General features: G+C 53.8%; 1 protein-coding gene across 1 annotated transcript in view; it reads right to left on the bottom strand.

Annotated features, from left to right (window-relative positions):
• Nucleotides 1-1,398: 1,398 nt before the first annotated feature.
• The window catches only part of BRINP2 (BMP/retinoic acid inducible neural specific 2), a 52,364-nt gene continuing 40,477 nt past the window's right edge, over nt 1,399-13,285 (bottom strand). The window contains exons 4-8 of the mRNA XM_073356478.1: nt 12,466-12,662; nt 8,934-9,039; nt 7,464-7,700; nt 4,045-4,267; nt 1,399-3,626 (exon numbers count right to left, since the gene is read on the bottom strand). Coding sequence (XP_073212579.1) covers nt 2,510-3,626; nt 4,045-4,267; nt 7,464-7,700; nt 8,934-9,039; nt 12,466-12,662 — 1,880 coding nt within the window. The 3' untranslated portion in view covers nt 1,399-2,509. The remainder of the gene's footprint in view (nt 3,627-4,044; nt 4,268-7,463; nt 7,701-8,933; nt 9,040-12,465; nt 12,663-13,285) is intronic.

Below are 13,285 nucleotides of genomic sequence, written 5' to 3'. Positions count from 1 at the left end.
CCCTCAGGGATTTTTAATAGATGTAAGGCCCTGTTCTGTTTCCAGTATCCACAGAGAAAGCTGTGCAGTGACTTTATGGCCTGCTGTGAAAGGCTGGCATGCCAGCAGCAGGGAAATACAGGTGTGTCCTCTTCGGATTACGTTTCAGTAGCGCAGGGCTCAGGTTCCCCTCATCTGGATTTGAGCAGGCTGGGGAGCTGGTGAATTGGATCCACATTGCTCATATGTGAGCCGAAGGCCTCAGAGTGTTACCTGTGGCTGGGTTGCTGATCTGTAGAAGGGGATATGGAGAAGGTGGGCCTCGCTTTCCTCGCCTTTCTGTAATTCTCCATGTACAGATTTCCCCCAGACTGTGTTGCCTGCAGGCGCCAGCTAACTAGCTCCAGCTCTCCCCCGCTGCTGTCTCTATTCACCAACCCCCTCCCCCCGCCTTTAAACCGCCCCACCTTACCCTGTTGTCTCCCTTTAAATCTCCACAGTGATTCCATGGGGTTTACAAAGCATTTAAAGAACTCCTGACCTGACATTGCAGGGACACACATTGTAAGCCCTGCTCCAGAGCTCTAGCCCCTCTCCAGTGATGCAAAGGGGCCCCCATGCGGCATCAGACAGCCCATCTGGGGAAATCCCACAGGTGGTGTGCAGCTGCCATAACTGACTGTACCCAACCTTCCTGCAGCCCTCAGTATGGGGGTCGTGGCCAGCGTGGGGGAAAGCATAGTGTGCTCCAGGTGTTCCCCACATACGGCAGCGTCCCTTATGCTTACCCCAGCCCGAAGGCCACTCTCAATTGCGCCCAGGACTCAACTAGGCTCTGGCTGCCCCCAGATTCAGGGGATGGCAAAGGTTGGCCAATGCTGAGGATTAGGCCACAGCATCTTGCTACAGGTTCTATTGGCTGCAGCCATCAGCCAGGGGACCACACATGAGGACAGGGGCTTCCTTTAACAATGAGAAACCAGCATCAGTGCTCAAATCAGTGGGGGTTCCTGAACTGTGTGGCTAGGAGCAGAGGTACAAGGGTTATAAATAGACTTCAAACAAAAGGCAAAACTAAGCGAGGAGGAAAAAAACAGAAAAGGAGCCATGGCAACCGTGCCAAAAATAGCTTGGGAACTTCTGCTACATGTGTGTGGATGGACATGGACAGATCTCTTTACAGCCCCCCACCTTCAACCCAACCCCCTCTGATTTCACAGCCACACCTGCCGTCTCAGAACCATCAATACCTATTTAACACCACACGTAATCACACGTGCACCTGGCCATTGATGTCTCCACCTCTGCACCCCATCTACTGACAGTTGCTCCTAGGTATTTGTCCACGTTTACGCCGACCACCTCTTCACACACACCCAGAGAGTGTCTCCAGTCAAAAAGACACAGCCCGAGACCGCGTTGTTTTCAACTTTGTTTTGTTTTGCTCAAAAGGCAATCTTTTAAAAAATATATTAAACCAGATACATTTGACTAAGGTGAAACTCGGCTGGAGAAATCGACAAGAATTGAATCCTCTTCCCCCCTCCCCCCAAATAAATACGTTTTTAAAAAAAAAACCACCCAACAATTGATTAAATAAAAACCTGAAAGGAGAAGCTACCCACAGAGCTCCACCTCTGACTGTAACGATGGGTGTGTCTGTCCAGGTGCCCAGTCGCGGCTCATGTCGATAATGGAACATCTTGGCTCAATGTACCGAGGCGCACTGATGGTGCCGTGCTGCAGAAGGAGGGCAGAGTGCTCCCCCTTCCATGTGGGAATAGGGGAGCTCAGGCAGGGCTGCCTGTCCCACAGACCCCCAAGCTGGGATCGGCCAGCTTCTTCCCCCGCCATCAAGGGAATGGTGCCAGAAAGCAGGCGGGGGCGGGAGGAAGAGGCAGGGAATACGACGACTTAGAAAGTGACATGGAGAATGGAAAAGCCGGGATGTGGGTAGAAACGTCTGTTAAAAAGAATACAAAAGTGCCTGCGCTGAGGAAGGCCGCAGCCGGCCTCTTCCCACAGGGTGGGTGGGAGTGAAGCTCTGGCCTGCTGGGTGTCTGAGGTCTTGCCGCCCATCCCTTCGCCTCCCAGCTCTGTGTGGAGCACTGGCTCGGCTCACAGGCAGAGGTACTACCAGATGTCTCCTCCCTAGGGCAGACACCTCCCACCAGCTGTCTCCCCACATGGGCCTGTTCCCAGGTGAAATAACCTGTTGATTTTCCTGCCTGGTCACAATTGTCATTTGTGACTTGGAAGGGGGAGAAGTACAAGCCATTACAAGGTAAGCACCCTATCTCCTTAGGCCTGGCTCCCCTTTCTAACCATTTTGCATCTGCTGTCCTGCAGTCTCTTGCCATGGCCCGGGCATCTCCTTGCATCCTTCACACGCTGCCATCCCTGTGGCTGGTCACGTGGTGTCCCGAGGAAGCACGCGGTTGGCACTAAGGTAAGGACCTTCAGAAGTCTTGGTTCTCCATCCCCCTCCCTTTTCTTTGGCCCCTCCTCAGAGATTCCAGGTGCCCCAAGGCTAGCTACACAATTTGCCAGTCTCATACTCCATGGGGCTTGGCATTTTAGCACTGAAGGCCTGCATGGAGGATTGGATCCTTCCCACTTCGTTGTTGGCCAGCTTGAGTCGGTGCCGGAGCAAGCAAGAGAAAAGGTCGAGCCGGGTTTTGCCGGGCGGTGAAAGCCGGTTCACCCGATCCCTGATCTCTATGAGCTGTAACAGGGCCGAGTCCTGGGATCCCTGGGTGTATGGGTAATCTAGCTGAAGGATCAGGTCCCGGATGGCATCCGGATCAAACGGCATGCTGAAGCCAAAGACTTGCAAGCTATTGATTTTCATGTAGCCCAAGTTCTTAGATGGATCCACCATCTCTAGAGGCTCATAATAGATAGTCTCATTGGAGCTGTCATCCAGAGACTTAATCCGGCTCCTCAGGTATACGTGGACCGTCTCAAAGAAGGTCTTCCACTTGTTTCCTAAGGTGAGCGTCCAATTTTGGCACTGGGCCGAGGCATCCACGTTAGTCCTTTCCCAGTCCGGGAAGCCCCCCTCCTTCACAGGCATGAACCAGCTCTCTGAGTGGCTGCCCCCGAACGGGTTGACGTAGACAGCCATGACTGGCTCCAGGGTGCTGTTCTTGGTGAGGCATATCTGGAGGGAGAGGGCCATCATGATGTGGACCAGCCCTGGCTTGTACTTGTTGCTCTTGAGGGTCAGCAGCATGCGTTTCCTCCAGGAGGGATCGAACCAGCTCCCCAGCCGCATGTCGTTGCTAATGAAGATGGAGTGCACCTCGATGCGGCTGTCCCGTTTCTGGAGGAGGTACTTGAGCTCCAAGTCCTGCAGATCCATCTCCAGGCCCAGATAGTGCTCCAGGGACTCTGCCACCTCCGGACGGCACAAGCCCTGGCTGAGCATGTAGCCTGGGTTGCAGGTCCCACAGCGGGTGCTGTTCTCCTCGGCGCAGGCAGCGCAAGCTGGCCCCTCGCCCAAGGCACATGGTATGGACCCCTGGCAGGAGACTTGGTCGGAGGGGCAGGTGCAGCTGTGGCTGTCTTCCAGGAAAGTCCCCGGCGGGGTGGTCTCGCTGCAGTACAGGAAGGATTGAATGTGGTTCCACCAGTAGGGTAAAGATCTAAAGGAGAAGGAGGCAAGAGAGAAAAGGCTCCTTAATGCCAGCGTGAACATGGCTACCGCTCTTCCCGAGGGTCAGAGTGGTGGCCTGTCCCCTGGACATATTTATTGTTCCGGGGAGAGGGACCAGCCCTGGAGATTGGAGTCCTCAGGTTAGCCACGGCACAGGCAAGGATCCCCAGGGCACCGCCCCAAGCCTGGAAGAGCCAGCACTAAGGGGGCAAAGCAGTTCAGTCACCAAGGGCTGGCTTCTCTACTCAGCGTCCATGGCGTGACATGTTAGGAGAGAGGCGGTCACCCTTCTAGTCCCAGTTTGGTCAGTACAATGAGTAACAAATGGGCCCGGTGGTCCCAGGCCTTGCCCCACCTACCCAGCTTGGGCCAGGGCAGCCGAGAGCTGGTGCTAAGGGATGCTGTACCTCTCCTTTGGCAGTCTGAAGCGAGGCTGCCTGTGGCAGCGTTTGCAGAGGTTGAAGAGACGCCGGATGATTCGATGGGTTTTCTTGAGCAGCAGCTTCAGGCTGGTGCTCAGCTGCTGGTAGCGATGCTGCACGTCGAGGTCCATTGCCCAGTACTGGGAGACTGTTGTCATGTTCACAAAGCGATCCTCCGGGAGTCTCTTCACCAGGGACTGGAGCTCCTCTGTGGGGAGAGAAGGGGAGTCAGCACAGCAGGAATGTAACCCAGGAAGAGCTATCTGATAAGGCCAGAGTCACTCTCGAGTGCGGCCTGTCATCCTGGTTAGAGTCTTTCCCCTGGCTTAGCCCCCAATCCAAACATGCGGCCCCTGCAGAATGCCCAGGCAAATGGACTTAGCTCAGGGGTTCTTTGCAAGGACTGGTGGGACAGAGACCTCCTCCCCGCATGGCACCAGCCCTTCCCACCCCCATCACATCAACTCTGAATTTGGCTTCTGATAGCTTGTAGATTTGCTAGAATTACACAATAGTAATACTTAGCACCCTGCAAACCGTCCTTACAATGCCCCTCGCAGCTAGGTCAGGGAGGAGCACTGTATTTATTTTGCAGCTGGAGAAACTGAGGCTTGACTTGCCCTGGGCTACAGAGGCAGGATTAGAACTCAGAACATGTCCTAGCTGGAGTTACTAGACACCGTTTCCCTCAATGAAAAACACAGTTAGGCTGTAAGCTCTTTGTGGCAGGGCCCATCTTTTTGTTAGGTATATGGCCAATGCCTAGCACAAAGGGGTTTTGAGCAATGCATGGGACTCTAAGCACTAGTGCAGCATAAATGATAAAATTATAGTAATGATACCTAGCTCTCATCTAGCAATATTCATCACTAGATCTTAAAGACATTTTACAAGGGAGCTCTGAATCTTTATCCCCATTCTACAGCTGGAGAAACTGAGGCAGAGACAGGGCACGTGACTTACCCAAAGTCACCTAGCAGGCCTGTGGCAGGGCTGGGAATACACCCTGAATACCAGGTCAGGGCTTGATCCATTAGGTCACACTGCCTGGTTAGACGAATCATAAGGTCTCATTCATTTCTATAACGTAAATTACATTGATACTCCCTGTTTATCAGATGGGAAATGCCACTAGTCTATTTAAAATGCAGTTTTATTTATTGTCTTTTTGTAGCACCTAAGGGTAGGCAACGAACATCATGGCCCCATGTGCTGCATGAATCAGAGACAGTCCACCCACCCAGAGAGCTGATATTCTAACTAGATCAGACAGATATGGGGTTGGAAGGGAAACCAAGGCAGAGCACGGTGAAGCGACTTGCCCATGAAAGGAGCCTGGAATAGAACCAGGGTCTCCTGAGTCCCAGTCAGGTGCCCGATCCACTAGGCCACACTCTGTTGCTGTTAATGTATTGACGGAGAAGGTGTCACCAGTGACCGCTGGAGCATGCTCTAGCCGTGACACCAATCCTTCACATTCAGACAGTTCCCACCTTTCCTAGCCAGACCTCACGCTAGTTCTCTGTACATAAGTCCAACTTGGGACTCAAGCAGGTTCCCCCAGGCGAAAGCAAGGCAGGTATCATTTGGTTCCCCCACACCAGACTTAATCAAAGAGGTACTGGTTCCCCGTGACATCCTGCCACAGCAGCTGTAACACACACTCCTCAGGGAATCGAATTCCTAGGGGCAGGGCCAGTTTCCCAAGGCGCTCTGCATGTCTCTTGAGAGCCCTCCGCTCCCACTGACTGTCACTGGAGTCGGGATGGCTCGACACCCATACGGGGTTGGACCTTTAAGCTGCTCGCTAGGCCTAAATACTCCCCCTGGCAAGGGTGTCCCTCGTGGAAAGGAGAGACCACTTGGAGAGCGAGGCAGAGATTTTGGAAGTCATTTTCCCTGCACTGGAGCTAATGGATTCATTTTCCATTGCACGTGGTGTTAGTGGAGAGGCTGGTAGCCCTGGTCGAAGCCAGGCATTGAGCTGTCAAGCTCCTCCCAGGCAGCTAGGCCAATGCACCTCACTCCTGACTGGCTGTTTCAGTCGTGAGGACCCAAACAGCTCTGCCACTGCACCTTCCTTGCAAACCACCACACCAGCTGTTTCAGTCCTGGACCCACGGAGCTTTGCCAGTCTCCTTGCGCTCCTGACGGTCCGCACCCTCAGCTGTGTCATGCCAGAGATCACCAACAGGGCCTAAAATTAGGGTGCCACAGGCTGACTCCTTTACTCCGACTGAATGGCATTTTACTCTCCGGGGTCCCATTGTTTTAACTGGGAACTTTGGTGGCTTAATGCCCTAATCAGAGCCCAGTGATCTCAGTGGGAATCTTCCCATTGGCATTAATGGACTTTAGATCAGGCTCTAAGGTGCTATTTACTATGAGTGAGGCTGTCAGAATCTGGCCCTTTGTAATTAACAAAAATGGTCTCTGGGAAGCTGTCAGACACTATAGTAATGGGATTCAGATAAGTACGAGAGACAGAGATCCCCTCTACCCATTTCCACTTGGGTGACTTTCAGGATCTGAACCCAGATTGCCAAGAGAAAGAGGGCAATGCAAGAACCCCCTTTGCTTCCAAAATCCCACTTCATGCATCTTTTGTAATTCTCTTTTCCCTATCCCTCTGGGCAGTTCTCCTGATTCCCAGTCCAGGCCCTGTCCACTAGCCACACTGCTTCTGAAGCATTAACAATACTGAATTCAGGTTTAAAATTGACAAGGGTTCAGATGTGGCTGTGATCCCAGCTGCTGCTGTTTACCCCATCCCATAATAACAAAAGAACAAGGGGACACCCTAAAATTAAAAGGCAATTATGTTTTTTTTAAGTCTACATATGATCAACCTGTGGAACTTACTGCCACTGGATATCATTGAGGCAAATAGTGTAGACATTTTTAAAGAACATTTTATAATAAAAAAACATTGCAGTGAGACTGGCTGGGATAAACATTGAGGGTCTACATTCTCATTCTTCCAGGTGTAAACTGATTACAATCTGGGTCAGGAAGAAATCTCCACGCAGAAAGTAGATTATTGCATAATGAAATAAGAACATAAGAATGGCCATAATGGGTCAGACCAATCTAGCCCAGTATCCTGTCTTCCAACAGTGGCTGTTACCAGATGCTTCAGTGCGAATGGAGAGATCAGGGCAATTATTGAGTGATCCATCCCCCATTGCCCATTCCCAGCTTCTGGCAATTGGGGGTTTAGGGACACCCAGAGCATGGGGTTGCGTCCCTGACCATCTTGGCTAATAGCTTAGCTAATACGACTGGGAAGTGTCTGGCACTGTCAGAGCTAGGACAGCAGACTAGCAGGGTCACTGGTCTATTCCAGCACAGCAGTCTCAGTAAGAGGGGAGGGCCTCAGTGAGCTCACACATTCCTAGCCTCACCTGACTCCTCAAACTGTCTATTGTGATTATCCCAGGCATCCTGGATCTGCAGCAGACTGTCTTCCATTGCCTGGATGTCGGCTTCAGGGCAGTTGCAATCCGGGAAGCCAGGCCCGCATTGGCACCAGCAGTCATTCTTCCGGCAGATGAGCTCTCCCTCCGAACTGCAGGTGATGTAGCTGAGCGCGGCCACCACAAAGCTTTCCCGCAGGTAGTTGGGCAGCAGCACCTGCAGCCCTGCACAGAGGGAGAGTCCCAGGAAGGGTGAGACAAGCCGACACCCCACACGTACCTCAGCACTCTGTGTTTCCTGTCTGCGGGGAACTGGGCCAAATTCAGCATTACAAACGGCAGTGAAGCCACATCCACTGATACCAGGGCTGGCTCTGGCCCAAAGTCTAAAATATTGATGTAGCGACCTCGACCGCAGCGGAGCGACACCAGTTTACATGTGTGGAGGTTCTGGCCCTGGAGCATCAGACATGATGTGATCTGGGACTTGAGGACCTCTCCCCACTTTGCCCAATAACCGTCAGGGCAGAAGCTCCACTCAAGGAAGGGATGGATCTCTCCAGCTGCAGAGACTCGGTTCAGAGAAGCTACAAAAGTGCAGATGCTAATTTTAAACCTGCAAAACTGGCTGGGACTCTCAGGGGTCAGGGTCTCTCCTGGCATTTCGGAGACAGAGATGGCTGAACCAATTTGGTTAAACTGAGTAATGACTGGCACCTTCATCCCCAAACTCAGCCTTGCCCCTCAATCTTTGGGAGAGTTGGAAAAGCTGAATTCACTTTTTCCCGGGTCCCGTCCCCAGCTCTCTATGTGGGTTCTTCACTTATGGGTTGTGACCGGGACTGAAACGCCGGACATCTCATCAGGAAGCCTCTTCTTGGGAGACCCCTCGCCTAGCTTTGCAGACCCAGAGAATCGGCAGCAATTTGGATCAGGTCCAGCCAAACGTCCAGGGCTGACTCTTCCGCTGGGGTCACTGGGGATAGCTCCATGGGCTGCTCTGCCGATTTACACCAGCTGAGGCTCTACCCCTCAGCGCTGGGTGCTGCAGCTCAGTAGTTCTTAACCCCCACTTCACAGCTTCTCTCCCCCACCCTCCAAAGCACCTTTCCATCCAACCTTATAGGGTCCCAGGGCCCAGCTGGGACTAGTGGGACAGTGCATGCTTGGGCAATGATAGGAGTCAGCGTGCAATGAAGACATGACCGTAACCTACTGGGATCACCTATGACATGGGGCATGCGCCCCAACATCAGGGCATTCTGGGTAAATAGGTCCCTTTTTTGACCTAACTCCTGTACACTATCCCCATCCCTCCACTTGGGGCCCTACCCCTCTCCTTGCTACAGTATCCCTACTCTCTCCCACTGGCCTCTCCCTCCCTCGATGACCTCTGTAGGGGCTGGTCTGGCTGTTGCTAGGCATGGGGGATGAAAGGAGGAAGGCTGCCGTCCTCACCTAGCAGTTGTACTTTGTTCTCAGGGCTCTGGACGAGAACCGAGCTGACTGAATCCAAGTTATCGTAGTTACTGCAGCCAAGAGGGCCCGTCCGGGTTTCAGTTACCTGCGAGAACAGGGGGTAGTAAGAGAGCGAGTGAGGCAGGACCTGGCGTTTGTATCACACCACAGCAGTTAGGGTCTGAGCCTGCAGCTGAAAACATGCAGAGCTCTGATAGTCCAAGCTCTGTTCTCAGCTCCTGGAGGCCAGGCAGGGTGACAGAAGGAGCATGAAGGGGCAGAAATGGTGAGCAGCAAAGGCACAATACAGTGATCAGGTTCATATGAAATAGAAGGAATATGGGAAGAGGCCAGAAGGGCGGCGAGGTCCCCTTGTGAAATCCCGGCCCATGTGGTCTCAGGCAGCAGGGTGACCTTGGAAAGCAAATGTAAGTCAGAGGCCGCAGGGCTGTCCGTCCTGCCAACAAGGAGCCAGCCAGGCCGGCAGAGCAGTCCCGAGTGAGGGCGTCTGCGGCAGCACAAGAGACAAGAGACGGGCGGCCGGGCAGCGCTGGGAGAAAGGGGAAATAATTGCCTGCTAATTGGCCTGTTTACAGAGAGCAGCTCTGCCTCCAGCCTGATGCAGCTCGGCTTCGTTAGCGTGGCCAATTTCCCATAACTAACAGGAAGGCGCTAACCTTGCTCTGGCTCCCTCTCCCCTCCCAGCGAGGACGCTGGCTGCCAGAGACGGGGTTATAATTGCCAGGCTGTGGGAGGAGAGCCCGGGGCAGGGACTGGGCTTCAACCAGCCACAATTTGCATCCCAAGTACAGCATCGGGGCAGGGGTGGGGAGAACAGGGACCAGGAGATCCCCTTCCCCTCCCCTGACTGTATGTGGCACACCTGCTCTATGCTCATCAATCTCGTTAGATCCACTCAGTTCAATCAAATTAACACAGAGGGCTTCAAAGAGCAGAGGGGGGTCAGATCCGACAGTCACAAGGCGATCCCCAAAGGCCAAGATGAGAACAGCCTTCCAGAGATCTCAAAGTACAGCTCTGTTTTACAGAAGGAATTCAGAGCATAGAGATTTGCCCCAAGTAACTCAGCAGCACAGCCCAGATTAGTAAGAAGATCTCCTGATTCCCCAGCTCAGGCCGCATCCTCTGGGCCATGCTGTCAGCAGCCAGTGGGTGAGAGGAAATACACTTACGTTGGGTCCTACGTGGACTGGAAGGAGGAGGTGCACGGTTGGCCTCCCATTGTCAGGGAAACAGACCAGGGTAGAGGCTGAGCCCCCTTCTATATAACCCACCACAAGGAGAGCTTTGCCCAGTCTGTACACAGCAGCTCCAGGCTGGGAGCCAGCGTGGCACTTTCAGAGGAAAGGCACAGATTGTGGCAGAGCAAGGCCAGTGCAAGAGCAGCAACTCCTCAGCCCCCCTCAGGAGGGACGGCCCTGACGTTTGCTTTCCAAGGTCACCCTGCCGCCTGAGGCCACGTGGGCCGGGATTTCACAAGGAGACCTCAGCGCTCTTCTGGCCTCTTCCCATGTTCCTTCTATTTCATATGAACTGGACCACTGTTTTATTCCTTCGACCACTCACCATTTCTGCCCCCTCCCCCTTCCACAGCGAGCTCTCCCCGCCTACGGCATGAAGATCAGAGCTCAGGAAGGGTTCACATTGGAGCCTCCCAGCCCAGTCTCCAACCACACGAGGAGATTGACTTGGCTTCCCTACCCACAACAGAGCAGGGTGTGGAAGCCCAGCACTGGACCAGTAGTGGGCTGCAGGTCAGGGCTGAGGTGCACCGGCAGAGCCGTGGAGGGGAGCTTTTCAGAACTCTGGCTAATGTCGCCCTGTGAGTCTGGACACCAGCCGTTTCCCTGAGCCCCCCACTCTGATGACAGAACACCGGTTGCAGACCGCGGCATAAGAATGCCGTGTTGGTCCGTGCTGTGAACGGATGCCTGGTGGGGCTGTTTAATGGTAGGCGTTTGGAGTGGAGGGGTGGGATACTGAGTGGTGGGTTTCGTGGCTGGCTCTTATGATGAAGCTGGTGTTTTATTTACTGATGGATTGTTCTCAGCCATATAAGATACCCAGGGGGTTAAGCCACAGGAGCCCGTATAGACCTCAACATAGGGAACAAGGTGAAAGCAAGACATCAGCTTGCTAAGGGTGGTCAGGACAAGACACATCGCTTGGAGGGTTTGGTGAAGGCTCCCTGCCCAGATACTTGATTATTCTTTATGTATATTGTGTCAGGCGCTGTACAAACACAGAGCAAGAGACAGCCCCTTACAGGCCAGACCACGGAAGTGCGTTACTGGCCCTGTATCGGAGAGGGGAACAGAAGCAACTTGCTCGAGGTCACACACGTTCTGTAGCAGAAGCAGCCACCAAACTCAAATTTTCTCAGCCAGAGGGCAATGCCTTGTGAGGGAGTGGCTGTCACAGCATGACTGGGCCCTGTGAGAGGGAACAGAGTCCAGTGCACCTGTGACTGATTAGCAGCTGCCCAACGGGGGTTAAAAGAAGGCAGCTGGACCCTTATAAAGAAAGCATCAGGGGGTAACAGGTAAGAGCTTCCTGGGGGAGACCGGGAAGCTGCAGAGAGGAGAAAATGATGTGGGTCTTCCCTGGGAATAGGGAGGAAATGCTAGGAGGCCAGTGGAAGCGTTAGCCTGCTGCCCTTCCTGAGCTGGAGAGCCAGTGCCGGGAGGCTGAAAAGGGCTGAGCTGTGTTCGGGGTAGAAGATTCAGGAGCAGGTGGCTGGCTGGGAGAGAGGGGCCCTGGAACAAGGGTAGAGAGGGACTGGGAAAGGAGTGCTGGGGGACTCACGGGTGGGTGACCTGGAAGCGTTGTCCCCAGAGAGGGGACTGGAGAAATCCCTGTATCTCGATGTGTGTTCCTGTAGGAACTGGGAGAACTGTTTTACCATGAGTGTTTTATGCACTATTTTATGTATACAAGTTATGCCTAGAGGTGAGCTTCTGAACTGGACAGTCAGACAGACTGTCTCTCTTTACAACTGGACTAAGGGGAAACTGAGGCAGGAGCACATATCATGCTGCAGCCTACCACAGGAGGGGCATTTGAGGAGGGACCACCCTGTGCCAATGGCTCAGTGCATAAGGCAGTGCAGTGGGAATCTGGAAACATGGGATCTCTTCCTGGTTCTGCCACCGACCGGCTGGGTGACCTTGGGCATGTCACGTCCCTCCCCATGCCTCAGTTTCCCCTCTCACCCTTTATCGGCCTTGTGTATTTTGATTGTAAGTTTGTAGGGACAGAGACAGTTCCTTCCAATGTGTTCGTGCAGCATCAGGAGTGTCTAGCGGCTACTGTAATACGCCGAGTAATTACTTGCAAGCCCATCCCTCCTGGAATGAGCTCTGTACCCCTTTCACCTTTGCTTTACTTTGAAAAGCTAACGCCAGAGATGCTAATCCCCCACCCCTATCTGGATAGGCAGGGTCCCCCTTGCTGTCACCCCCCTCCTTCCCCATCCTGGGGCCTCCTGCTCCGAGCTCAGTGGCGGTATTACCTTGATGGCGGCTGTGGCTATCTGGATGTGGTGGAGCCTGCGCAGCGTGCTTTCCCGGTCAATGAAGTACGAGGCGGCCAGCTGGTGCAGGGTCTCCAGGGAGATGGTGGAGCTGTTCCCGCCCCCTCCCGTCCCAACCGCTTCTGCCTTCTGGCTCAGCTTGCGCTTGTCCACGAAAATGGTCAGGGACTCCTCTCCTGCACAGGCATGCGAGCCGGTCAGTGTGCTCTGGGGACGCTCAGCTCTGCTTCACCATCAGTCATCCATGGGCAGGAATGGAGCCAGAGCCTGCCTCCCTGCCGCCCCTCTGTGCTGGCCATCCCTCACAGCAATACAAGCCTGAAGGATGGGCTTCTGGGTACGTCTGCCCCACAAGGCTTCTTGCAGGCGTGCGAGTTGGCCCAGTGGGGGACGTCAACCTGCAGCCCCTCTGATTTCCAGCCGCTCTAATCAGACCCTGGAGGCCGAGCCCTGGGTCGTCCAAGCAGCGTCACAGCCCCCACCTCCTGAGCCGGCTCTGAGACATTGCCACTCCCTGGTCTCCTCGCCAGTGCCCAACTAGGAGGCTCAATCACATGGAGACCTCCAGGAATCCCAACTGGTTCTTACAGGCAGACGGGAGGGCACCATTGGAGGCCATCTCTCCATCACATTGGCCCTTCCTCTGCCTGGGGACATGTCCCTGTGGGTGGATTTATAGAACCAGTCTCCCTTATTAAAGGGCCATCGCATCTTATCTTTTACTGCCTTGGCCCTCGCACAGCGGCCCAATTTGCAGGGCAGAGAGGCTAGCACACAAATACAACCCATTCCACTTCTT

This window comes from Lepidochelys kempii, chromosome 8, assembly GCF_965140265.1.
Source record: "Lepidochelys kempii isolate rLepKem1 chromosome 8, rLepKem1.hap2, whole genome shotgun sequence".
NCBI lineage: Eukaryota > Metazoa > Chordata > Testudines > Cheloniidae > Lepidochelys > Lepidochelys kempii.
The sequence above is the reverse complement of the archived record's forward strand: the minus strand, read 5'-3'. Positions and strand labels throughout refer to the sequence as shown.